This window comes from Hemicordylus capensis, chromosome 14 (genome assembly GCF_027244095.1).
Source record: "Hemicordylus capensis ecotype Gifberg chromosome 14, rHemCap1.1.pri, whole genome shotgun sequence".
NCBI classification, from domain to species: domain Eukaryota; kingdom Metazoa; phylum Chordata; class Lepidosauria; order Squamata; family Cordylidae; genus Hemicordylus; species Hemicordylus capensis.
This window is the reverse complement of record NC_069670.1, coordinates 13,469,105-13,495,731: the sequence shown is the minus strand read 5'-3', so window position 1 is coordinate 13,495,731 and position 26,627 is coordinate 13,469,105. Positions and strand designations below refer to the sequence as shown.

The window sequence follows — 26,627 nt, the reverse complement described above, 5'->3', positions numbered from 1 at the left end:
AAACAAACAAACAACAAACAAAACCGCAACCAAATGTAGTCCGAGGGTTGTCAGTTGTGGGTTTAGGACGAGTCTGAGAGAGCAGGTTCTCAAACACTTGGTTGAGTGACGAGGAGAAGACGGGGTTGCTTTGTAATGAGATAGGGGAGGCGTGGGAGTTCTCTTCGCTGGTGCCTTTGGGGGCTTTTTGGTGAGGGGGCACAAACACGGTATTGACTAAACGCCGCTTCCTTGGGAAAGGCGAAACAAACAAACAAACCAAAAAAAAAACTAGGAAGGCGAGCCTGGAATTTGCATCTGCGTCTGCTACTCTTGCCTTTTCCTGCCTCTACCGCTTCCCTCGGGACCTCCCGCGCAGACGCTCGCGAGAGGTCGCTGCCCTCTATTTCCGCCTCCTCCGCCTTCCCTCTGCGCTGTCCATTCTGGGGCAGCCTTGGCCAAAGTTCTCCCGGCAGGCCTTGCGGCGGCGAGGGCCAAGCAGCTGTCATGGCAGCTCCGGCAACCCCAGCGGCCCCCTCGGGTCCGGCCAGCCCGGCGGGTCCTCCGGCCAGGGACCTCTTCGCGGAAGGGCTGCTGGAGTTCCTGAGCCCTGCCGTGCGGCAGCTGGACACCCACGTCCATGCGGTCAGGTAGGGCTGCTGCTGGTGGCGGGGCTCCTCTCCCTTGGCGGGGCAGAGGAAACTGCTTCCTACCGAGTCCGGCTTCTGGCCTGTCTAGTTCAGTATTGTTGACACTGACTGGCAGCAGCTCTCCAAGGTTTCAGGCTTAGGGGTCTTTCCCCGCTGGAGATCCGGCCAGGGATTCAGCCTGGGACCTTCTGCAAGCCAATAGTGTGTCCTGCCCCTTGGGCTACAGCCCCATTCAGCCGGAAGGAAAACTCGTGGGAAGCAGCCTTCTACCGAGTCTGACCCTTGACAATACCTAAGTCAGTCTTGTCAACACTGACAGGCAGCGGTTCTCCCCCGAGGTTTGTTGAGGGCATTGGAATTTTTGTCCCAAGGCTGACACTCGTCTTGTGGGCTGCTCAGCTTTGTGCAGTAATTTGCAAGTCTAATTTTTCTCTTTCTCCTTCCAAATCTGGTAGAGAAAGCCAAGTTGAACTGCGGGAACACATTGACAGCCTCGCCACAGGTAAGCACCAGTGGAGAAGGAATGCAAAGTGAGAACCTGGCTTCTTAATTTTGGCAACTGTGGTTTGTTTCGTTATATGTATTGCCTGGAGTGTGCTTTTTGGTTTGGAAAGGCAGGCTGCAGCTGTCTATAATACAAAATAAAACCTCTTCTCTGAAGTTGAGAGAGAAGTTACCCTTTTCCAGCTAGTAATAAAGTTACCTCCCCATTAGTATGGGAGCACTTCACTCGTCAGGTGAAGATTATTAAGCTTTGCACTGTTTCCTCTGGAGAAGTGAAGTAGCTGTGTTCTTGTTTTGCACTAAGGATTGGCCCCGGCGGGATGCTTGCTTTAGAGAACAGCCCCTCTGCTTGCCTCATTTCTTCTGCCCAGGATGACCATAGAACTTGGGATGGATGCCCTGTAAAATAATCCACACTGCCTCTAAGGAACCAAGGAAGGAGCATTACACTCCTCCTGGATCTTTCCCCTACAACTTAAGACAAAATTGCAGCTGGTGATGTGAGTGATAAAATTATTGTGATCTGGCTGGCTTCCATGATTAAGCCTGCAGTAAGAATAGGTGTGTCAACCCTGCACCTTCTCCAACTCATCTGTAGGAGTGATGCTGTTTTGGACACACAATGCTAAGTCTGATCCGTCACAGTTACTGGGTACAAGAGGCTACTTGTGGTATTAAACCCAAGGAGTCTGCGGGCCTAAAACTGCCTTGTTTTCTCATCTCCACCCCCGCCAGAGCTCTGCCGAATCAACGAGGACCAGAAGGTAGCACTTGACCTGGACCCCTACGTCAAGAAACTGCTCAATGCCCGGCGAAGAGTTGTCCTTGTGAACAATATTCTGCAGAATGCACAGGTACATCAACACTTCTATGCTCCCCAATCATGAGAATGATAAATGAGTATGCTGCTGTAAGTGGGGGAAGCTAGTTTTTCTTGGAGGTATGATTTCAACAGGCCAGCCCATTTAGTCACAATTTTTCTCCTTGCTCCTCCGATCTGTAGTGCCAGAAAGGGACTTGGCTGGAGCCCTGTAAGCCTTCACAGTTCTGGGAAGGTGCAGGACAAACAAAAAAACTTAGCATACAAGAAGCTTTAGGATTGGTAGCACAGGATACAATTCTGCAGACAGTTGCTGACGTTTCCTTCGCATCAAGAGGTCTATAAGCTTTTTAAGTAGTGTGTTGGCTTAGCCGTCTTGAGAATCCTCTTTTGCTGACCGTTTCCCCAGGAGCGGCTGAGAAGACTCAACCACAATGTGGCAAGGGAGACTGCCCGCAGGAAGGCCATGTTGGAAGTCAGCGGCAGCTACCCCCACGGCTCCCCCAGCAAATGAGGAAGTGGGCCTTAGGCGTGGACAGAGTGCCAGAAGTCACGTGCGATTTCTGGGGCTGCAGCCTTCTCCTCTGCAGTGACTGCTAGCATGCAAGTGACTGCTAGCACACCATGAAGCGGACAGAGGAGGACTTCAGCTGGGTGTAAGCTTGGACATTGCGCTGTGCAGGAAGCCTCCATGTAGTAGGTGAGGAAACTACTGCAGATTTAACAGCTTCACCCTACAGATGGGGGCAGGGGCTGGGTCCCCTTCAGTGCTTCCTTGAGGGACCCAGTAAGGTGAAGTTGGTGCAAGTGGCTGGTTAGTGGTCCATGAGTAACACAAGGTGGACAAGAAGAGTGCCTCCTACTGGTGCAATAAAATATTACTGCTACTCTACTCACATTCGTGTTCTCTCTCTCTGTAGCATTCCTGGTTTGGAGTCTAAATAAGATTACGTTTAAATTGCTAGCGTTTACCTGGGGTAATAGTCGGAGATGAGAGAAGAAGGATCAGGCAAAAGGGTTGGGGGTTATCCGTTCAGCCCCCTGAAGTGCAAAGTTAACTGAGCAGGCTTTGTATAAGGGGCGTCTCCCCAAGCAGAGGGCCTCTATTCTGTGTAAGGGTTCCACTTCCCACCCACAAGGACAGAGGTGCTGCTTCCATTAAACCAGTGCTGTTTTAGGGCCAGTAGTTGGAGATCTTGTTAACAGCATTTGCAGCAGATGAAAACCAAGACAGGCAGTCGAGTACCGAGACAAACCATCAACAGCTCTTAAACGGGAGGGGGAAAGGCATTTTTAATGGGAAGAACTATAAAAACCAAGACGACTTGAAATAACCGGACAGGAAGGACTCCGGCTTGGTCCTGTACTACAACCTCTTCAGCTGGCTCGCCCACCGGGTTTGGAGGCAGGCTGCATCTGACTGCGAGAGAGAAGGAAACAGCCCGTGAAGGTACTGACTGGCATAGGATTGTCCCCCCACCCCCAGGTTACCACGCCCACACTTGATCTACAGCAGAGCAGAACTCCCTCCGCTCTCCTGGCTCTGCCGGGCATCAGCTGGGAAACACACACACACACCCCGCTCAAGAGCGGCACAGGCCTCAAGGGCATCTGAGCCTCCCCACCAATGGGGGGCCACAGAGCAAAGTGGGAGGGACGCCTGGCTGAGGGACGGAGGGGAAAGGAGCAGCCAGACTGGGGTACTGCAAGGCACGAGGAGGGGCTAGTGGTGCTGCTGGCCATCCGTTCTGTTGGAACGAGGGGGCAGGTGGAAGAATCTAGCAGTCTCTCTCTCTCTCTCTCTCTCTCTCTCTCTCCCCACCACCACCAGCTTGCACACGTGGCCAGTCCTACCTGGGAGGTCACTCCTGAGTCTCCATGTTCTCCTCCTCCTCGGCCGCAGGCGTCTCTTCCTGGTTCTCCTCCTCCTCTTCCCCTTCTTTCTTCTCTGGCGGCTTCTCGTAAGCCTTCTCCGACGGGGTCACGATCACCCCTTCCCAGGTCGACATTTCTGTAGCCAGGTCTGCAAAGCAGAGACACGAACTCACATCTAAGAGCGGCCAGGGCCTGAAACAGGGACGGCCGGCCTGCCAGGCAGATGCTCTAAGCTCTGAGCTCAGGGGAGGGGTACACCTGACAGTGCTCACTTGTGGTCTCCCATCCACATGCAAGCCAGGCTCAGCCCTGCTTCACAAAGCGGACAATTCAGGCTCACGACTGCCAAGATGACCCCCTAACCCAATTGAAGAAACCCTCAAAACCACCACCACCACCGTCTGCCAGAACGCCTACTTACAGCTGGCGTCTCCTTCCTGCCCAAGGATCTTGCGGTACCCGCCGTGCGAGAGAATGCGGACCAGGGTTTGAGCGGTGTAGCAAACCATGTCCTGGGGGAGGGAGAGAGAGGTTTTGTGAAGTGTGGTTAAGGTCACTCCTCCCTACAACTTTTGGAGTGCCTTCCAAGCTGCTAACATTCCATCTGAGGTATGGCTGCGGGCGGTAACAGCCAAGAGGCAAGCCGCCATCTCGATCCTACATGTTGTCCACATGTGGGCCAAGAGAAAGAAATGTGCCTCCCATACGATGGGGGTGGGCCTGCTGCTTCTGCGTTATGTGAAGCATCAAAAAAGCAGGCATGGTAAGCTCGTGGGTTTCCTCAGCATCTTAAACATGAGGGCTGCATTCTTTTTTTAAAGGCAAGAGTCAGGATTCTAACCAGCCTTCAAAAGTGACAGGAAAGCCAGAGGTGGCCGTATTTAAGGGACTCACCTTGCTCTGGGAAAAGCTCACAGCACTTGGCATTTGTGTGTTTCTGTTTAAAACGTTTCATGGATGTTACCTCAGTAACCTTTCTGACAGCCCTATTATTATATTATTTTTCACCCTTATATCCTGCTCTTCCTCCAAGGAGCCTGGAGCGGTGTACTACATACTTGAGTTTCTCTTTCACAACAACCCTGTGAAGTAGGTTAGGCTGAGAGCGAAGGGACTGGCCCAGAGTCACCCAGCAAGTCTCATGGCTGAAGCGGGACTTGAACTCGGCTCTCCCCAGTCCAAGTCCAGCACTCTAACCACTATGACACGCTGGCTCTTGCCCTGTCAGGAAGTCCAGTAATCTGACCCCCATATTGCAGAGAGTGGGAAAGGCTGACCTGGCTAAGGCGGCCTGGTGACCCTGTGGCAGACGACCAGCCAACCTGTGCTCCTGGCCCCTGTTCTGGACTCGCCAACTAGCCCCAGTGACAGGAACAGGAGGCCACTAGGGCTCACTCACCTGCTGTTCCAGGGTCATAACTGTGTGGACGCGGAAGTTCCCGCTCTCACAGGGATCGGTGATGCCCACGGACCCAGGAAGGAAGAGCCCGGCTGCCAGGATCTGAAGGCAGCGCCTGGAAAGAAGCAATGGCAGTCTGGAATTCAGCTGGCGTGAGTGAGGGAAGAGGAACCTTCCCTGTTGCTGTGCATCAGTGCTGACATTTTGGCCTAAACCAGGGCTGCACAACTCTGGCCTTCCTAGGAAGGTGGGACTACAACTCCCATCATCCTTGGGTTGGCCACTGTGGCTGGGGGGGTGATGGGACTTGTAGTCCTAACAATAGCTGGAGAGCTTCAGGCTCACCGCCCCTGCTCTGAGGTCAATCTGGGAGAGAAAGCGCTCCAGCATGTGAGAGGTTTGTTCCCCAGTTTCCAGGCCAGCTTACACTGCACTGGGCAAGCAGCCCCCTGTGGAATGGGGTTCCCCCCCCCGACATCCAGAGGGAAGGTTGTCTCTTCTAGCCATACCTGTATGCAACGTTGAGAGCCAGGGGCTGCCGGCTGGGGTTGTTCATCACAGCGTAGTGTCCCTGGAAGCAGAGGCAAGATGGAAAGCATTCAGGGAAAAGCAAGGCCTCCCTCGTCAGTGTCAGAGAGAGGTTGAGTTTGGGCCACCACATCATTTGTTTCATTGGATAAAACTCTAACAAGGTTTATGGTTTACTGGCCGCTCTTAATTTTTTTGTGGGTCTTTTGCTGCTCAATCAGCTTTTGAGACAGTTTATAGTTTTACACTTTCACAGCTGGTTTTGCTTTCTAACTTTGTGGCATTTAATCTGCCTCCTACCCCCACGCGCCACGCCTTGAATCAGTTCATCTTTGATACCACAGTGCCTCCACCTCCCTCTTCTGCTTAAACTTCCCGATCACTTTCAAACTCGTGCTTAACTTCCACTTCCTCAACCACTTCCTGATCCAGAAGTCCCAATTAACGCGATGCCACAAGACAGGTACGATTCGGACTTGACCCCATCCTACCTGCTTCCCAAGTGGCCCACACAGACCACTTTAAAGGACCAAGTAAGCAGTGAAACTGGCACTGAAAGAACTCGTCCTCCACACCAGTCTTCCCTTCAGCAGGGATTCCCAGATGTTGATGACTAAGACTCCCATCATCCCCTGCCAAAGGCCACTGCAGCTGAGGATGATGGGAGTTGTAGTCAACACCCACGAGTCCCTGCTCCGGGGAATACTGCCTCACTCCCACTGCCTATCCCTTTACATACGAGCAAGTCAAGAATCCAAGGAGTCAGGGGCTCAAAGCCTGGGAACCGCATCCTGAGGTCCTTCAGCAAGCGGATCAAGACCTTCACCCTGAAAGAGGAAGGCGGCATTGTTTCAGAACAAAAGCTAAATATTTTCTCGGTGATACAACTCCTCTGTGGACCGGACTGGCAGTGGATTCAGGACAGATAAAAAACACAGGCACAGAGAGCCACAGGTGAGGACTTACGTAGACTGAGAGGCATTCTCCTCAAACCAGCGGGCATGTCGGATGGCTGCCAGGGCACTCTGCAGCACTTTGATATCCACTGGTGGAGTGGGGGCAGAGGAAGGAAAAAGGAGAAAAGTCAGCACTGGGTGAACTTGTGGCCAGTCACCAGATCAGCAGGGACATATTCCTGTCTGACACTTTTGAGCTTACCGCAGCCCAGGTAAGCTATAAACTATTATTAGCTATTAACTCCCATCAAGATCTCCCATTATATTAACTATAACTCTCATCACCCCAAGTTTATTGTGCCGGGCGACGATGGGAGTTGTAGTCCAGCAAAAGCTGGAAAGCCAAGTTCATTTACCCCTGCCATAACCCAAGACTTCCCCACCCCATATCTTGACCTCTTTGAATGAGTTTTACTCATTCATTCAGCCAGGCTTTCAGTTGAATTTTTAAAATACATTCAATCTGTTTGATTTCAACTTTGTTTTTAAAACCACGAATGCTTTAGCTTGGTTTGGAACCACCTTCAGATACTGGATACAGGCGGTACAGGAAAACCCTGCAACAGAGAGAGAGGCCTTCCTGCATCCTCTCTGAAAGCCAGCCACCCCGGATTCCCTTACGGTGCAGTTCCGGATCCAGCTTGCGGAGGTTGGGAGGTACAGTGGTGATCAGGATCTTGACCGTTGCATCTGCAGAGCTGATTTCAAAGCCCGTCTCGTTGGTCAGCATGGTCAGTACTGAGGAAGGAAAATGCGGGGAAGGGGAGTAGTCCTCCAGTTACTTATGGAGTCACCACAGGTTCACCTGTGACATATATTTGATCAAGGGTTTCTAGCCTTGGGTCTCCAGATGTTGCTGGCCTATTAAAAAAGCCCCTCAAAATCACATTTTGCTTTTATTTAAGTTCTGTTAATCACTGTATTAAGTTTGGGGTTTCAGCCACTTTGAGTGCTGAACAGCGGAGAGGCAAGATAGAAATCCCCTTATAAACAAAATAAATCCAAGTTGGGTTTATCAACGTGAAGAAAGCGATCGGTTAAGGCCTTCATATGAACTAGCACCTTTACCCAGAAAAGGAGATGTCCACAGGGTGCAAAGCAGATGGCTGGGTTTGCAGAGAAGTGTGGCAAGGGATTGGGAGTAAGGTGTGGAGAACAGGTCGATCAAGGGCTACTAGTCTGAGGGCTATGGGCCACCTCCAACCTCTGTGGCAAAAGGCCTCAAAAGCAGCAGGGGAGAGGGCATGCCCCCATCTCTTGCCTGTGGGCTCCCTAGTAGCATCTGGTGGGCCACTGTGAGAACCTGGGTGCTGGACTAGATGGGCATTCTTGGAACTGATCCAGTAGGGCTGTTCTTATGACGCTTGGACACCATGTTTAACCAAGTGTCAAGCACTGAAAGGTGCAGACATCCCAGCAGGGTCCTCCCCTTCAGCAGGTGCTGGTAAGCACAGACCCCATGTTGAATCCATAGCAGAGCCACAACTCTCTTTCCAAAGACTCCCATGAAATGCACAGGGAGGATGGAGGTGGAAGGCAACTTCAGACTACGCAGTACCCACCTTCGCTCGGATCCTGTGTTCTCAGGCTCTCCACCACCTTGTTCCCCAAGGCAGCGACAGCTTCCACTGTGAAAGGAAAGGGAAGTCAAAACTCGGCCAAGAGGGCTCCGCCATGGCCCCACCCCACCTCCCTTTGGGAGAACACGGGACACCTACGTGTGGGCAAGATTTTCAGGATCACGACAAGGTCAGCCACGTTGTGCCCAGTCATCATGGTGCCTTTTTTGTAGGACCCCACCTGGCGCACCTCCTCAATTTGCTGGGATGGAGAAGGAGAGAGAACACGCAAGCATCAATGAATGGGTGAGCCCAGCGCTGGGGAGAGGGTGCCCACTGGACACTATGGCAGGGGATAATGGGAATGCAAGTCCAACATCCTAGGAAGTTGCTTTATACTGATCCAGACTATTGACCCTTCTAGACAGGAGTCTCTCCCAGCCCTACCAAGAGATGCTGCCAGGGAGTGAACCTGGGACCTTCTGCATGCAAAGTGAATGCTACGGCCACATCCCTAAGGGGAATATTTTATAGTGGTTCCGCGTAGCCCCCCACCCAAACCCAAACCAAGGCTGACCCTGCTTAGCAGATGCAAGCTCGCTACCACAAGAACAGCTCTCCTCCCTGTCTGGGGACCCAAGGCTGAGCATCCTCATTTGGACCCATCTTGGTTCAAGTCGGGCCCAGTGGCTTCCAAGGCCTGCACCCTGAAGCAATCAGCCCTGGCCCCAGACCGCCTTGACAGACATAGGTGCTCACCACTTCAAAGGTTCCTGGCGCGACAATCAAGTTATCAATCACATTGTTGATCTTGGTCACCAAGGAGAGAATCGAAGCCTAGTGCAGCGTGGGAAGAGATCAAGTATCAAACGGCTGCTTAGCTTTAGGTCCTGAGTTCCTAATAAGACATCCCTCCACATCACAAGGTTTTACGACAAAAGGGTGCTCAGCTCCCTCACTTAATGCTCCATCTAGCATCGGTTCACAAGAGCAGGGAGCAGTGCTTCTGCTCAGCTCTGCACAACTGGAAGGGGACACATTTTCAAAAAGCTTCTGCTAGCTATTGACGACTGATGATTCAACAACTTGGTTTTCTAGATTAGGAAACTATGTATCAAGAACACCATCTTGTTCAGGATGCAACGGCAACATCCATTAAGGACCACTTGATTGGCAATGCTTATTTAGACTGAGCGTCTCTTTGGGGGGAAAAAAATCCACAGCTTTTGGACAAAGTTATCTATAGAAAGTGTCAGCATGAGCAATGACTTATTTTGATATAATGTATCAGTGTGGTTCATAAACAACAAATATCTAGTTGTGCCTTGAAATCTTTACTTTAGAACTCTCTGTACGAGACACTGAGCGTTCACCGGAGTTGAAAAAACCAGCTCAAGCAATTTATAAATGATGATGCTAAAAATAAACAGAGAAATAAATAAGCAGGCATGCAGGCTGTACCTGTTCTGCAGAGGTTGGAGCAAGGTCCTGGTTTCTTTTCAGCAAGGCTTCACTGAAGGTAGTCTCGTCCGGGGCCGGCTTCACCCGTGGGAAAGCCATCTCGCACTGAAGACAGAGCAGACTGTTACAAAGAGTTTACAATATGCATGCACACCCAGCACTACTTTAATCCCCAATGCCAGTGCTTAGGTCACATAGGCTTGTTCACTCTTTTTTGCTCTTTTTTGCCTCCGTTTCTCTTGCCTACAGGTTTGCTTTACACACCCGAACAGCAGCCAGGCCTACTTACCACATAGAAATCAAATGGGATGTGTGGCACAAAGGGCCGGAACCTGAAACACAGTTGAAGGAAGAAGGGTGAGCCTTTCAAGTGCCATTCTGCCTCAAGCCAGGCCAAGTTTTGTAGTGGGCCCTTTTCCAGTTGACCTGACAATGTAGGCTCTGCTAAATATTGACTGCTAAAGGATTTTACAAGGCTGGATTTGAGCCCCGAGTCACAGGATCTGAGGGGCTTGGAGGGATGACAGCTGACACAGACGGTCCTCCGAGCGTCTCACTGCTCCAGCACTGAGGAGCCACCAGCATCCAAACCTGGCTCATTAATCAGTAGCACTTGTTGTTTTGTGCAGAAAACTTGTAAGTTGCTTTGAGCATGTGCACTCTACACTCCCCTTTTACTGGAATTGCACAGGCTCCCAATTCCACGAGGAACTCACCCACTGCCAGGTCCTCCCCGAGATCCAAAGCGCCCACCACGACCACGGCCTCTGTCGCCCCTGGAGGAAAGCATGGAGGAGGGAGAGAATGGAAAGCCCATCCAAAAGACCTTAAGCGCAGTCCCCATTGCTTAGAAGTTCATCCCCTTGCCCCACAATTATCCTAAAAAGGTAAAGTGTGCTGTCGCGTCAGTGTCGACTCCTGCTAATTCCCACTCTCCCCATACAAATAATCTAGTCGTACTTTCTCCATCCCTGGCTGCCTTTAAAAAGACACTTAAGAGGCACCAATTTTTACATTTGCTCTTTTAAAAAAATAATTCATTTAATCCAGCCAGATGCCTCTAAAAAATCCCTGCCTTTTGCGATTCAACATTCAAAGTGTGAGTGGTTCTTATTCCTTCCCAGCTTTATTTATGGACCCAAACCCACCCACCCCCCAGGTCGTTCTTCCCCGCAGGTAACCACCAATTCCCACCCACCCCATTAGATCTCATCCCCTTCTACAGAGCTGCACAGCCTTTAGCCCGCCAGCTGCAGGACTACAAGATGGTCCCCTGTCCCCAAAGGGCTGATAATCTAAAAAGAAACATTAAGGCAGCCACCAGCAGCAGCCACTGGAGGGATGCTGTGCTGGGGATGGAGAGGGCCAGTTGCTCTCCCCCTGCTAAATATAAGAGAATCACCGCTTTAAAAGGCATCTCTTCGCTCAGTTAGCAGGGGTTTTGCTCAGTTAACTACAACTCCCATCATCCCCCAGCAGTTAACACCCAGGGACGATGGGATTGGGAGTTATTCCCTGCTGATGTCCCTCTGGGTCGGGTTTCGGCCTGCAGGCCCCGCGGGGCAGGGACCTCTCCCACGCCTTCTACGGCGGGCTCTCTCCCCAGAGCCCAGGAAGCCTCTTTCCCGCCCCCCATTATGCACCCTGCCCCCTCCGATCCAGATCCCCCGCTCTTCCCTCACCTCATGGCTCCGCCAGACAATAACTGTCGCTAAACAAGGGAGAAGATCACGGCGACGAATGAAAGAAAAGCCACCCGGCCTGCTCGGCTCACCCAGCAACAAACCTCGCCGCTATTGGCTCCCGCAAGCAGCAAGCGCCGCCGCTATTGGCTGCCTGCGCTACTCCAGCCTCGGCCAATCGCATGCACAGCCCCCGCCTTCCCGCTCTCGGGATATGTGACTTCATTGGTTCGGTCGGGCCGTCTATCATTCCAAATACGCGCCCCCACCTCCGCCGAGACGAAAGCCGTTGAGGAAGATTCAGCCAATAGAAAAGCAGGGAGTGGGACGGTGGCCAATGGGGAGAGCAACGAGGAGGGACAAGGGCGGGGTGTTTGCCTCTGAGGCGCGCGGCGGCTAGTGCGCAGTAAGCATGCGCGGCAAGGAGCGGTCGTTGGTTCGGAGGCCGCTAGAGGGAGACAGAGACGTGGAAACGACAGAAACACAATAGAAAATATTGTTTTTGGTACGCATGCGCGCATCCCTTTTGAATCGCTATATAGAATCTTGAAATGGCGTTGTTCGTAAGCAGCAGAGTGGCGCAGCGGAAGCGTGCTGGGCCCATAACCCAGAGGTCGATGGATCGAAACCATCCTCTGCTAGCCAGTCAACTTTTTAAATTTACACTATCTATTTCCTCTCCATTAATTTTAATTTTAATTTTAATTCAGTTTAACGTGGCATCGTCTTTGAGACAGCAATGGGTCAACATTTAAAAACAGTAGAGAAGGGGAGCCCATTTCTATGCATAGTTAACATTTATTGCAGAAAAAGATGACTGACCGCCGAGGTAATTAAAGGAGACCAGATTTTTATTAACGTTTCGACTTGAACCGAAGTTGTTCACTACAGAAGTTAAGTCTTCCTTGGCCAAAGGCGACACGTAGGATTGCTTGCAGATTTTTATCCCAATATTTCCAATAACTTTCACAGTATCGAGCCATGAAAATCTCTAGGGTTGCTGTCATAAGCTCTTAAACTATTTCTGGAGATATTTTCCCTCCCACAATCCCCACCCCCGATTTTTTGCACAATATAGACTAGAGCTATTAAAATTTCCAGGACTGGTTTTGTATATATATATTTCTCCATAAGTGGATGCCGGCAACCCTATAACTACGTGGGGAATGGCTGCTGCAGAAGCGGACACAGGCCACTAGATGGCAGTGTTGCTCTTCGGACGGCACAACTCGCCCTATAACCTGTTGAGCGTACAAGCAACACCAGATGCACGATGTTGGGGGCGGACCCCTCTCGGGCCTGGCGCCCCCCCCCAAGGGAAATGTACCCATCACACCCAGGTGTGCAAACTGCGGGATCTCTTGGGCTTTTTCTGGCTCCCTTGGGGACTTTCTGTCTGCAGACCGCATATGCCCCCCACTCTACATACTTATGGGGCAGCAGGCCTTTTACTTAACTTGGGGGGTGGTCTAGGGCGCTGCCCCCAGGTCTTCTTGGGCCCCCTTGAGGGTCTGATCCTCTGCCTAACACGTGCATTGCACCAGCCCTTCACCCTATTCCAAACCTGCCAATATGTCCCTATTTAAATTGGGTTTTGTGCGATTGGCATCTGAGAGAGATTGACGGTCTGTGAGCCCCCTTAGTCATAATCTGATTTCTGGTGACTCTGACTCGTTTCCTTTTGCTATGAATTTTATTGTCTTTTATGTTTGCCTTTTATAGTTGTAATCTTTATTGCTTGCAATGTCTATTTTGACTTGCCAAGTTTTATTACTGTTGTGGGTAAGCAACACATTGCCATTTTATGCTATGACCATTTTATGCTTTCTTATAATAGAGACAGTATTATGCTCTTGTAATCATTTATATATTTTTGCCCTTTTTTATAACAGAAATAGTACTATTTTATCTTTCATATTCTTAGTAGTTTTAGTTCTATTATAATCAATGTGTAGGTAAGTCATCATTTTATCTTAATCTGTTTTTAAATCGCAGTTAGTCTAATTTTAGCCCTTCTATATGTATCATATTTGCAATCACCTTTATTCCCCCATATTTTCAACAGACAAATTTTTAACTCGTAGAATGTTATGCTGGTCTCTGACCGTAATAAAAGTTGATTGATATTTAAAAAGGGGCATGTTGGGCAGGTATGCTATACCTCAGTTGGACACAGGCCGAGACCAGGCCTGGTGGCAGCAGCAACCATACTTGTGTGGGCCTCTGCCTCGTTCCTTCGGTTGCCAACTCTTTGGGATGGGCCTGGTGCCTCCAAGAATCAGTATCCATCTCCAACAGGAGGCCCTTGAAAGCAGCCTGGGAAATGTGAATGGTGTCCTCTTGTGAAAAAGATGGAGGGGAAGAACCCACAGGAGCATTCCCAGACAGCAGGCTTGACCGTAGGTTGAAAAGAGTCTTTACTGTGAGGTTGAAGTTGCCCCCTCAAAAAACAAGCCAAAAAGTGGATTTTTTTAAACCCCAGAACTAAATCGGGTGCAATTAAAAGAACCCGGATTGTGTGTGAAGTGCTGCCCGAAGCCCGATAGCTCGCAGGGACTTTGGGGTGAATTTGGCCAATACACCCTCCATTTTGGGGGGAAATGTGAACTAAAAGCCGGCTGTGAAAAACTTCCATGAAGCACTTCTGTCCAAGTTGGCAACCCTGCCATGCCCACACAGACAGCAGGGGATGATTCTACTGAGGCCTTTGGAATTCTGGGGTCTACGCTGGATGTTTAAACTTATTTTAAAAGAGTTTGAAAGTTGCTTTGTATTGTATTTTGTAATTTATCCCCCCCCCCATTAGGATTTAATGTGTTATGTGCTTTTATTTCATGTGTTCATCATGCTGTGTTGTGAGCCGTCCTGAGAACAGTTTGTTACGGGGCGGCTCACACATAATGTTGATGATGATGATGATGATTAGTTTTTAAGACTGTGAGGGGAGTTATATTACCTCAGGCTTCTTCCACTGAGACGCTTCCCTTGCTCCTTTATGTGTAGGAGGCAGATTCCTTCACAAAAATGGCTGCCTTTTCTGAATGCTCCTCAGCACACACGTGGATCTCCAGGCAGAAAATGAAACGTCTGAACAGGTACAGCTCAAACTCAGGTCAGTGTCTTTGGGGAGAGCCCAGTTAGACAGGGACAGCCATGTTTGTTCCACATATCAGTAAACGCTGCGGGTATAGTTTGTACGCCGCTGCTGCAGCCCTCTTACATGTTCAGCTCAAGTGGATCAGACACGCTGATTTGTTTTGTCTTATTTCTTACCGTTTTAGCCTCCCAAGAAACTCGGGACAGTGCACGTGTTCTGCTGCCCTTTGATCCTCACACAACAACCCTGTAAGGTAGGCTGAGAGAAAGCGGGAAGGGAGGGAGGGAGGGAGAGATCGGCTCAAGGCCACCCAGTGAATGTAATGACTGGGGACATGGACTTGGGTCTCCCAAATCCTCACTGGTTGTTCTCGTCAGGTGCGTTTTCCACATATTAGGCCCCACAGATCATGTGTACTGCATACATGTATAGGGTACCAGTCCTTGCACGGGCTCTCAGAATGAATGTGTGTGTCATTGTCCTCTTGGAAACGTGTGTACGCACAGACCCTGCAGTATGAGATGTGAAGAAGCTCTTTTAGGAGTTGGCTTGGGGTACCCAGTTTGTGAAATGCTTTCCTTCTAAGCTGTTCTTATAGACATTTACTCAGGCGAGGCCTGCTGAGTTGAATACAGCTTATGCCCGACTAAGGAAGCCTCAATTCCATCCATCCTCACTCAAGAGTCAGCCCGCTGCGTTCAGTGGGAATTTATTTGGAATAAACCTGCCTAGTAGGACGGGCTTGTTCGTTCTGTTTAGGTCAATGGGGCCTAGTTGGGAGTAACTTCCTCTGCAAAGACACGTTAACTTATATTTCCTTTCAGAACAGACCAGGCGGGCATGAGGGGCTGAATTATTTCTGTATATCACATCATAAGGTTTTAATGTCCAAAGCCTTGAGGGATGGGTGGCCATAATCTAGGTGCTTCTGTTTTCTGAAATCCGCTTACAGTGTTTGGGTATTTTATAGTTTTGTAGAAAAAGGCACATGGGAAATTCAGGTAGACCTTGATATCTGCGTGCTCTTTAAACGGAAGAAGAAAACTACTTTAACGGAAAAGCTTGGGCTGGGTGCTGGATGTAATGATATGACAGAGTGCTTAAGATGCTGCTGGTTTAAATGTAGATCGTGCAGTATAATTAAATAATAATGAACTTTATTTGTTAGCCGCCCCATAACAAATTGTCCTCTGGGTGGCTTACAGCACAACATTAAAACTTAAGATAAAGTGTGCCTGTGATTAAATCATAACAGGCCAAACAAAAAAGGGAGGGGGGGAGAAAATTAAAAAAAAATACAATACAAAAACCATGTTAAAAACTTTGTTTCTAAATCAGTTACAAAGAATCACATCAACAACAACAAAAAAACCCCATTAAAAATTTAAATTTTGAATTGGAAAAGGCCTGAGTGAACAGAAAAGTATAATCCATGTGGGAGGATCTTGACGTTCATGTATATAGAGAGGGGAACCCTTTAAAAGTTTGGAGTGGCTTGTGCTGGACTGGTAACAGATACACAGCGCCCAGCTCACGGTTGACATGATGCTGACGTTGCCATAATGGCGGCCACTGAGCACCCTCCAGAGGTCACTTCCTGTCACTTCCATCATGGCTTCTGCCCTCGGTCCCTTTGACTGCTGGGCCCTGTAAGCCTTGGATGTCATCTTAAGGGTCCTACCACCTCTCGTTCCTTTCCTTCCTTCAAAGTCAGCATTGTTTCAGGCTTAGGGCTTAACCCTTTCATCCTCACCCTTCCAGAAACGGAAGCCAAAGTTTGTGTGACTACATTCACACACGTTCCTTCTCCTCTCCATCCATGGAAATGTAGATTGTAATCTCCTCTGGGCAGGGGAATCTCCTTCCTTCCTGTTGCTTCTATTACTCTGGAGTCGGGGTTCCCAGATGTTGTTGTTGGACTACAAATTCCCATCACCCTCTGGCAAGGGATGGTGGGAATTGTAGTGCAGTTTAGGTCTGCAGTCTTACCATGGAGAGCCGCGTTTTTCTTCTCCCTCCTTGACTCCAACGCCTGTGACCTAATGCCTGTCATTCTCTTTCTCCGCCTAGCCTACCTCGCAGGGTGGTTGTGGGTATTAAAAAGTGTGTGTGTGTGTGTGTGTGTAGGTGGGGGTGGGAACCTTGCCCTCTTTGGAGAAAGAGCCGAATCACAATAGAATAAACTACAGTAAAGAAAGCAAAGTCCTAAACTGCGGGGCTGAATGGAGGAATTCCTTTGCTTTGCTGTGATTGTGATTTATATCCTGTGCCACGCTTCCCCCAAAAAGTTCTCAAAGTGGTTTACAAAGCAAAAGAAAAACAACCAACCCCAAGATCATCTACACAGCACCTCGTGCGATATATTTTAATAATACTTTTGTGGAACGCCACACACATTGGGGTGAACAATGGTATCGTTGTGGTTTGGCAAGGAAACCTGACGGTCATTCCACAGTCTGTCCTGCTGGACTGGGGTGAGGATCCCACGCAGGGAAATGCCGGCCAGCTGCCCCACGCCCACCCCACCCCACCCCACTGATCTCCTGCCCTAACTGGGAGGGGGGCGAGTCCCAGGCAGGCAGGAAGGAGTTAAGCCAGGCTGGTCGGTGATTGCAGCCTTTTGTCATTGAATGAGGGGAAGGAAAAGCAACTCCGGCTGTGGAGATAAATCTCCGCTCTGCTGCTGCTGCTTGACTCACGCCCGCCCGGCACACCATCTGGGCTAGGGGCAGGCAGGCAGGCAGCTTGCTAGCTCCGGAGAGCTGGGAGAACTCAGGTTGGGACCGACCGCAGCAGCAGCGCAGATGACCCGGGATGCCCACCGAGCTCTAAAAGTTGGTGGCAACCTGAGGAGTGGAGGTCAGATGGAGGGCTGGGCTGGGGAGAATGCGGAGACCTCCCGGCTCGGTGGAGGGGTGGGTCTGGGCGCATAGGTGAGCAGCCTTGGTGGGTGGGGGGGACCTGAGGGGGGCTAGGAGAGGAGGTCCACCTGTGCGATGCAGGGGAGCTAGCAGGGCGGGCAGGGAGGGGGCACCACAGCCCCAGTTGCGGGTGGGACTTTGGAAGGGGGCCTCAGCCCGGCGGCTAGTTCCCGAGGAGTTGGGGTGGTTCCCCAGGAGGGTTCCGAGACTTCTGAGGGCGGGGCACGGAGCTGCCCCATGGAGAGGGGCTCTTGAGCCGGGCGAGCGGAAAGCACGGTGCCCCTCATCCGCGGGAGGTTGGAGGTGCCCGCGGGGGATGAGGGTGGCCCAAGGCGTGGTCCTGAGTGGCCGCTGGCTAGTGTGCCCGTCCAGAGAGCGGCCGTGCCTGGGCGCTGCGGCCATGTGGTGGCTGCTGGTGGTCTTCTCCCAGCTGGGCCCGGCGGCCGGGGACAACGTGACCATCGCCGTGGTCCTGCCAGAGCACAACACGGCGTACCCGTGGGCCTGGCCGCGGGTGGGCCCCGCCGTCGAGCTGGCCATCGAGGAGATCGCCCGCCGGCCGGCCCTTCTCCCCGGCTACGCCGTGCGGTACGTCTTTGGCACCAGCGAGGACGGCCACGGGGTCTGCTCGGATTCCGTGGCCCCCCTGTCCGCCGTGGACCTCAAGATGGGCAGCAACCCCGACGTCTTCCTGGGGCCCGGCTGCGACTACTCCTTAGCCCCCGTGGCCCGCTTCACCGGGCACTGGGGGCTGCCGCTGGTGACCGCCGGGGCAGGGGCCGTGGATTTCGACAACCGGGGCAACGGGTACCCCTTGACCATCCGGACCGGGCCCAGCTACAGCAAGCTGGGCGTGTTTGCCATCTGCCTCAACCAGCACTTCAACTGGACCAGCCGGGCCATGCTGCTGTACCAGGACAACAAGACGGACGACCGGCACTGCTACTTCACCATGGAGGGTCTCTACATGAAGCTCCCCTTGCTGAACAACATGACCGTGGAGGACATCCCTTTCCTGAAGAGCAACTACACCTTGCTCATCCAGCAGATCAGACAGAAGGCCCGGAGTAAGTTCCCACTGCCTTGGCACTCAGGATTTCAGATGTCCCGAATACTTTGTGTGTTTGTGTGTGTGTGTGTGTGTGTGAGAGAGAGAGAGAGAGACTTCAAAACTAGTCTAACACAGTTTTAACGCAAAGTCATTTTTGTTCTGTCCTTTAAAACAAAATTTTAAAATAAGTATATATTTTTTAAATTATTTAATCTGCACGTAGAAGACCTGCTTTCAGTGGTCATCTGGATAGAGATGGCAACCCTGTCTGCCCTGGGTGGTTTTCTCCCTGTGCCTGAACCCAGTCACCTGGCTTCCGTGGCTGGAGGAAAGCACTCTTCGTCTGCTCAGAGAGGCTCTCTCCAGTACCGATGGACCTTTTCGTAGGTGGGCCCGTTGCTGGGTCTGTGCAAACCACCCCAGAGGACTTTGTTTGAATCTGGAGACTTTCCCAAAGCTGGGGCACTTTAAGGCTGAGCTGCAGGGGAGAGAGCCTCTGAGCATGTGAAGAGGGGGCAATCATTTCTTTCACTGCTGGGGAAGCACAGCCAGCAACCTCAGAATTGGGATGGCGGAGGAGAGCTGGGAAGGGAAGGCAGCTGAATTGAGAGCCCATTTAGAAGCGGAGGCAATGTCCCACCCTCTCCAGGTTATTTTCCTGGTGCATCCCCCTTCTCACTTTCCTGCTCCCAACTTCATACCCCCCACACACACCATCGAGTTCCTGCCTCCTCATAGAGTTCCTGCCTCCTCACCTCTTGTGCTCATCCTCATCTGGGTCAGGCAGACAGCACAGGGACCCCCACTCTGCTGCCGTTATAACTTTTCACAGGGCTTGCCATATGCAACTGAGTGTTTCCGGGCGGGGGGGGGGGGGGGGCATGCTGTATGCATTTCGTTATTCTCCTGCCTTTCCAGAGAGAGAGAGAGAGAGAAAAAGTAATCGGGAGAGAGAGTCCAGAAGGCGCCCGCAGTCAGACTTTGTGGCTGAGTGGGAATTAGAAGCCAAGCCCCTCAGATCCCGGATCAAACGCTCTAACCACTGTGCCATGCTGCTTTTCCCTTCGCAGTGGCTCCTTTCTGCCAACCCACTCCTGCAGATCTCTTGCAACCCTTGGGGCCGAGGGGTTCACTGCTTGCTCTTCCCCATCAATATCCTAATACACCCTGTGCAGGTATTGGAGGGTTATTGAGGGTCTCTCGGGAATAGACAAGCAAATTAATGAATGCTTTCTCCTCCCCCCACCCATCCCTGCAATATATGTGCACAAATCAAGATGCACCAGAGGGAAATATCTTCCCATTGCCTAGATGTATCTCTGTGTTTATATATTTGCCAAATTCTATTTGAGGAAGCTATTTTATTTTATTTTATTTTATTTAAGTGGGAGATATGCTCCGTCTCTTCCGTCCCCAAAGGGCCTCTCGGTCAGTTAACAAGGCATATATCAAACAAGAATTTGCAAAAAAAAACCACCCATCAATTTCAAAGAATGCTAATGGTGCAATCCTCATGTTTACTCGGAAGCAAGTGCCCATGTGTTAAATGGGTCTTGCTTGCAGGTAAGCACGCCCAGGATTGCAGCTAGAGAGACAGAAACCAAGGAACCCATTTGTGTTTGCTTTTTAACATGAACTTTGTTCAACGGATTTGATTGTTCCAAGACAAAAACTTGCAAGGTTTGTAATGGGTCTTATTTTCTGCTTCGCTGCAGATTATAGCAAAGGAGAAGATGTAACCGTTCAAAAAAAGACACCTAGACATAGCAAAAATGAATTAATGACGGCATCCTGAAGTGTTATTGGTTAAGTGGGGTTTGTGGATTGGGGAAACCAGGGAAACGGCAGAGATTGGAAAGGTACACATTGGCATTTGTGGAGGCAGGCAGGCAGGGGAAGAGATTCAGTAGAATAGCTTGCCTTTGTTTTGGTCTTCAAAGTTGGATTTCCAGCCTGGTCTTCTGGTAGGAATCATGAATTGTCCCCTTTGCTAAGCAGCGTCCACCCTGGTTTGCATTTGAATGGGAGACTAGGTTACATGTGAGCACTGTAAGATATTCTCCTGAGGGGGTGGGTAGAGCATCTGCAGAAGGTTCCAAGTTCCCTCTCTGTTAGCATCTCCAAGATTGGGCTGAGCGAGACTCCTGCCTGCAATACAAGAGAAGCTGCTGCCAGTCTGTGCAGACAATACTGACCTAGATGGACCAAGGGTTGGACTCGGTATATGGCAGCTGCCTCTGTTCCTACCTTGTTAGCTCCTGCGTCCTCATACACCCCGCAGATCTTCTCCAGCCGTTGATTGTTGGTGGGTTCCCCCAGGCTGTTTCCCACAGTCTAGTGATGCCAGTTTGGCAGCTGTTTGGATCAGTGGGGCACAGCACACTTAGCAAACAGATATCGAAGCATGGACTCGGGGTCGGCACAAGGCCCCATCTGCTGACAAAGTTTGTCCACCAGCCTGCAGAGCTCCTAAGGGTGGCTGTTCTAACTTGCTGCGGGAGGTTCGAGCCCTGCTTAGAGAGTCCCAGGACTGCCCAACCTGTAGATGGTGGCCCACAACTCCCATCATCCCCGGCTATTTGGCCGCTGGGGCTGAGGATGGTGGGAGTTGCAGTCAGCAACAGCTGGAGGCTCGGAGTTGTGCAGCCTTGTGCAGAGTTGTGCAGACGAATTCACGGAGGACAGGGCTGTCGGTGGCTACTAGTCTGGTGTCTATGGGCCACCTCCAGCCTCAGAGGCACGATGCCTCTGAATCCCAGTTGCAGGGGAGCAACAGCAGGAGAGAGGGCCTGCCCTCACCTCTCGCCTGTGGGCTTCCCAGAGGTGGGGCACTGTGGGAAAAAGGATGCTGAACTAGATGGACCTTCTTGGGCCTGATTCAGCAGGGCTGTCTTCATGCTCATTTCATTGTCCTGGCCAGTCGCCATTTTTATTTATTTATTTTATTTATTGTTAAATGTATACACCGCCTTTCATTAAGGCGATATACAAATTTAACAATAAATAAAATAAATGCTCAGTGTACCGCCATCTATAGATCTCTCACCCTCTATGAATTTGTGCAAAAAGAATTTTTAATCTTTAAAGAATCCCATCTAAGCGGTCGCCCGCCGCCACATCTTGTGGCAGGGAGTTCCGTAAGTGGATCGTGTCTGGCTTGAAGACGTATGCAGCAGTGCACAGTCCCGAGCCTCCTGCCGGGCAATTTTGCGGGTTGGTGTTCTACAGTCTGTAAGCTGACTTGTGTAGCTGTGAGGGGGTTGAGGGGGAGGATAGAGAGAAATCGAGATAAGAGGGGGGGATGCAGGGCACACCTTTTGCATTCTTTTAGGGCAGTGGAGAGATAAAATATTGTGGGAGGGAGCCTAGAAGGAGCAAAGTGCATTTCTGGATGGGGTGCGGGGAGCATATAACAGGTATATTTCCCTCGAGTAAATCTCCAGCCATGGGAAGGCATGCTTTTTTGTCCAGGGAGGGGGCAACGTCCCCCCCCCCATGCCTCCCCTCTAGATGTGCTGCCTTGGACTGAATGCCCAGCCTCTGGTCTCGTTTTTCAGGGCTCAGAGGAACAGGGAAGAAGCAGCGAGCATACCTCTGCACATGTGCAGAGGGCCTCCCCCCACCACTCACCCTTTAGCCTTCAAGTCGCCCTGAGCCATTTTTGGAAGGGCGGTGTAGAAGTCGAAGAAATAAAGGAATAAAGATCAATAAGCCGCCGTCCACAAACATGCACCCTCTCTAGGAGCAGGTGGTCTCCCGGCTGGAAAGCACGCTTTCCCGGAACGCGCTCTTGACGTCCTCCAGTTCTCTGCATCTGTGGTGCGTGTTTGTGGAGTGAATGGAGAAGGGTGTGTGTCTGTGTGTGTGTGTACAGCTGAACTGATGATAATATTTTGGAACGGGCAAAACGAGGGTGGGTTTGGGGTGTGGACTGCTGTACGTTCAGATGATGTGGCTGATCCAGAACAGTTGGGTTGTAACCCATTTCTATCTGTCTTGACTGGAAGCTGGAACGTCATTTCCAGGCAAGGGTGCCCTGGAGACCAGCTTTCCTGTCCTGCGCCTGCCTTATAGAGTCAGGCTGCTGATCCATCTCGCTCAGTAGCCTCCTGCTCTGACTGGCAGCCCCTCGGTTTCAGGCAAAGCCTTTCCTAGCCCTACCTGCAGATGCTGCCAAGACCTTGCAATGGATGCTCCACTCCGGGGAGGATCAACGGCAAGCTGTGTGGGGCCGAGGCCTCCGTGGGGCCCGGGCTGAGTTTGAATAGCGACAGGATCCTGACCTTGGATGGGCGTTAACCGCAGCGTCCACAGCAGCAGCTGGGAGAGGTGTGGGGCGGCCGGCGGGGTGGGGGGGGGACATCTCTCGCGTTGAGTGTGGATTTTGGAAGGAGGTTGCAGTTTCTGAAGGGGCCACGTTTAAGGCAACATAGGAAGCTGCCACATACTGAGTCAGACCCTTGGTCTATCTAGCTCAGTATTGTCTTCACAGACTGGCAGCGGCTCCTCCAAGGCAGGAGTCTCTCTCAGCCCTATCTTGGAGATGTTGCCAGGGAGGGAACTTGGAACCTTCTTCTGCTCTTCCCAGAGCGGCTTCATCCCCTACGAAGGGGAATATCTTCCAGTGCTCACACTTCTTTGGAAGGTGTGGGGGAGACTAAGCCGGAGGTCAGGAATTCTGGCAGAGGCCAGAGCATTCCTTGACACTGCCCTCAGTGTCTCTTTCACCCCCTCGCTAGGGAGAGCAGGTCTTCTTTTACCTGCGTGGCTCCTTGTGGAGAACCGTCAGGGAAATCTGGGTGTCAGTCTCTGCCCCTAAGTGCTTACAATCTACATATCAACAGCGGCGAGAGGAATGGGAGGAAAGCGAACAAAAAGGCATGCATCCTTCCCTTTTAAACCTTGCCTTTCCCCTCGTAAGCCTCAGACAGAGCCTGAGTGCCATTAATTTTTGTGCAGTGCCTGACTTTTGTGCACGCTTTATATATCGGGGTTTAATGCACTTGAACCTGACTCTCAGGTCGTTCTGCCCGAACTGCAAGGCCCGCAAAATGCTTTATCTATACATAAATGCATATGTGCATATGTATAGATGTATTTTTACGTATTTATAAAGTTCCTGCTTGCCCGCCTCCTTGCATTCCAACTGTCGCCGTTTTCCTGAGACAATCCAAATTTTGTTTCCGGAGCGTTTGTCGCACAGCAGGCCTTCCTGTGAGTTTGCCGTGAGTTCGAAGTTGACCAAAAAACCTGACACAGAAAGTGGATTTGTTTTACTCCGGATATAAATCGGGCTGCACTCTAGTTCACAGTGAAAGATCCGAATCGAGAGCTCGCAGGGACTTCGGGGCAAATCTGGCCGATACGTGAACGCACCCCCTCCGTTTCGGAGGAGATGCGAGCTAGAGGCCCTGTGTGAAATACATCCTGGTTTTTGCCCCTGAGAATTAATGAGACCACCCCATTTTTTTGCCTTTGAGAGTGCAGTTTAATCACGGTTGGAGTTTACGGGCTTAGGCAAGGGACCTGGAGGTTTTAGACCCTTCCCCAGCGTCCCTAGAGAGAAATTTCGGAAAGCATCCATTAAAAAACAACAGCACGTTTCGAAGCGACCAGTTGGTGAGGATCTTCCTTTCCACAGCTAAACAATTAGCTCTTATCTCGGCAGCCACCCTTTTCTGCTCTTGGATTCCCTAGGGCCGGCCCCGTGGGCGAAAACCCAGGGGTGCTCCTTGCCCCGCTTCCCACTCATGGCTCAGTTCTCCTCCCACTCGACTTTCTTTGGGATTGTTTTCCCAGGGCCGGTGTGGGTTTTGTTATTGTCTCGGCGGGCTGCTCTTTCTGGGGTCGCTCCCCGTCCTGTCGGGAACGTTTCGTGGAGTGAAACTTACGGATGACACTTTTGACATGGGTGATAAGAACCAAGGGCTTGACTCAGGAGAAAGCCGCTGCTTGTGTTCTGTGAGAGGGTCCCTTGTCTATCTGGACCCGGCCAGGGTCTATAGGGTCTATAGGGGATGGGGCGTGCAGCTCATTGGAAGAGCCCCCGCTTTGCACAGCATTTGGTTCCATCCCTGGCAGCATCCCCAGGTAGGGCTGGGAGAGACGCCTGCCTGAAACCTGGGAGAGCCACTGCCAGTCAGTGTAGACAATCCTGAGCTAGATGGGCCAGAAGTCTGACTCTGTATACAGCAGCTTCTTCTCAGCACATCTGTGGTGGCAGGTGCGGGATGGAAAAGCTCTGAGCCAACCTTCCCTTCCGGCACTGCTCTGGGCTGCAGCCTTGGAAATGCCTTTCCCCCCATGTTTGCCTCTGGGGGATATTCACATTTTCGGTGAGAGGGCTGTTTATCTTTTTATTCTTCAGGATGCAGGATTTAGTCCCCTCCCCGGGGTCTCCACAAGCGAGGTCTCTTGAGTGGAGGGGGGACATCTTGTGTCTAGCGCACACGTGGGTCCCTGCACGTGTCTGGACGCCAAGGCACGTGCAGTGTGCCACCAAGGTCTGTTTTGAACGGTGGGGAACAGAGGAGAACTGGTCTCGTGGCAGGGAGCATGAATGGCCTCCTTTGCTAAGCAGGGTCTGCCTTGGTTTGCATTTGGACGGGCGGCTTCATGCGAGCACTTTAAGCTCTTCCCCTTAGAGGATGGAGTCATCGCTCGGCGGTGTTATTATTATTTATTTCTTGTTTACACAGTCAGACAGGTGTTATTGACTGGTTTGTCAATCCAGACATCGAGTCCTTCCCAAGGACCTGGGGTGGCTGAATTATATCATCAATACTGTTGGTTATTATAGATATCGTCGCAAAATATAGGCTGTTCCCAGTAAAGCTGCTTTTTGTAATTGGCTGATGGTGATTTCTGTGGCCGCTATGGTGTCACAGAAATCACCATCAGCCAATTATGAAAAGCAACTTTACTGGGAACAACTTTGCTGGGAACAGCCAGTTTTTCAATGGGGGTGGTGGGGAGGAAAAGTTAGGGAGGAGAGCTGGCCTTGTGGTAGCAAGCCTGACTTGTCCCCTTAGCTAAGCAGGGTCCACCCTGGTTTAAATTTGAATGGGAGACTAGAAGTGTGAGGCCTGCAAGATCTTCCCCTCAGGGGATGGAGCCACTCTGGGAAGAGCAGAAGGTTCCAAGTTCCCTCCCTGGCAGCATCTCCAAGATAGGGCTGAGAGAGACTCCTGCCTGCAATCTTGGAGAAGCCGCTGCCAGCCTGTGAAGACAATCCTGAGCTAGACCGACCAAGGGTCTGACTCAGTAGATGGCAGCTTCCTCTGTTCCTCAGCTATTGTGGAGTGAATTAATGCCGCGTGCATCAGACGGCTTTAGCAACGTGAAACTCTCTCTGTGTGTCTCTGTGTTTCGTATAAGGACTGAGGTGTTGAAAGCACGCACACCCTCGTGTGTGTTTTGTGCAGCACGGGAGGGTATCCATGCGGAAGGTTCCAGGAGTCTGCTGGGAGAGGCACTCAATCGCCCGCTGCAATCAGCCGGGTGGGAGGAGGAAGGCAACGAGTCAGCAGAACAGGAAAATGCTGGCTCAGGGTGGGGTGGGGTGGGGGGTGGGGAGCAAGCAAGCCAGGACCCCACCCCGCGCACCGAGCGCGTCCACTGACCTCGGCTGCCGGTGGGTGAAGGACAGAGCGGCAGGAAAATAACAGGATGTCTCCTGGACGGAGGCCCGGCAGAGAGGGTGAACTAGTGAAAGGGGACCAACCTGAGCTTCCCTTCGAGGCCCTTGTAATGGATGCTTCCGCCCCCAAGAAGGTTGCCACCTATTTTTCTTCGGCAGAGCTGCTGTGCCTGAACGGGAGAGGAGCTGAAAACCCTGCGGGTGGCAGTTGGCCCCCATCGTGGCAACTCTGTGCCTGGGGGAGGCTGCGTCAGGTTGCCTCCCTCCCCCACCAACAAGTGGCATTTACAGATATACTGCCTCTGCAGCTGGAGGCTCCATAGCACTGTCATGGCTGAGAACCAGTGAGAGACCGTTCCTCCTTCATGAATCCCCTTTCAGGCAGCAGCGATAGAGGAAGGTGCTGAAAAGGCATCGTTTCATACTGCGCGGGAGGAGGCCATGGTCAACCCCTCTCCTGTATTCTACCAAAGACAACCACAGGTCTCTGTGGGTGCCAGGCATCG

General features: G+C 51.4%; 3 protein-coding genes and 1 non-coding gene across 6 annotated transcripts in view; 3 read left to right on the top strand and 1 right to left on the bottom strand.

The window, feature by feature from the left end:
* Positions 1-366: 366 nt before the first annotated feature.
* SNAPIN (SNAP associated protein) lies at positions 367-2,845 on the top strand. Its single transcript, XM_053277564.1, has 4 exons — positions 367-629; positions 1,085-1,131; positions 1,869-1,987; positions 2,363-2,845. Exons 1-4 carry the CDS (start codon positions 487-489, stop codon positions 2,465-2,467), a joined length of 414 nt encoding a protein of 137 aa, XP_053133539.1. The 5' UTR covers positions 367-486; the 3' UTR covers positions 2,468-2,845.
* A 376-nt stretch (positions 2,846-3,221) lies between these two features.
* ILF2 (interleukin enhancer binding factor 2) lies at positions 3,222-11,566 on the bottom strand. The gene is made up of 15 exons (XM_053277513.1): positions 11,414-11,566; positions 10,448-10,507; positions 10,021-10,063; positions 9,732-9,836; positions 9,030-9,107; positions 8,430-8,532; positions 8,274-8,339; positions 7,333-7,449; positions 6,722-6,800; positions 6,495-6,582; positions 5,737-5,798; positions 5,228-5,342; positions 4,250-4,340; positions 3,808-3,976; positions 3,222-3,373 (listed from the first exon to the last, which is right to left on the bottom strand). The coding sequence occupies exons 1-14, from the start codon at positions 11,416-11,418 to the stop codon at positions 3,816-3,818; spliced, it is 1,173 nt and encodes a 390-aa protein (XP_053133488.1). The 5' UTR covers positions 11,419-11,566; the 3' UTR covers positions 3,222-3,373; positions 3,808-3,815.
* Positions 11,567-11,982: 416 nt separating this feature from the next.
* TRNAM-CAU (transfer RNA methionine (anticodon CAU)) lies at positions 11,983-12,054 on the top strand. Its single transcript has one exon. It is a non-coding gene; the product is annotated as a tRNA-Met (tRNA).
* Positions 12,055-12,649: 595 nt separating this feature from the next.
* Positions 12,650-26,627, top strand: part of NPR1 (natriuretic peptide receptor 1) — a 45,952-nt gene continuing 31,974 nt past the window's right edge. The window contains exons 1-4 of one of the 3 annotated variants that reach the window (XM_053277455.1): positions 12,650-12,753; positions 14,417-14,508; positions 14,695-14,763; positions 18,309-18,498. In XM_053277455.1, the coding sequence (XP_053133430.1) occupies positions 14,455-14,508; positions 14,695-14,763; positions 18,309-18,498 (313 nt within the window). In that variant the 5' untranslated portion in view covers positions 12,650-12,753; positions 14,417-14,454. Of the gene's footprint in view, positions 12,754-14,416; positions 14,526-14,694; positions 14,764-17,489; positions 18,499-26,627 lie in introns of those variants that run through there. The other 2 variants (XM_053277456.1, XM_053277454.1) reach the window with 2 other exon arrangements.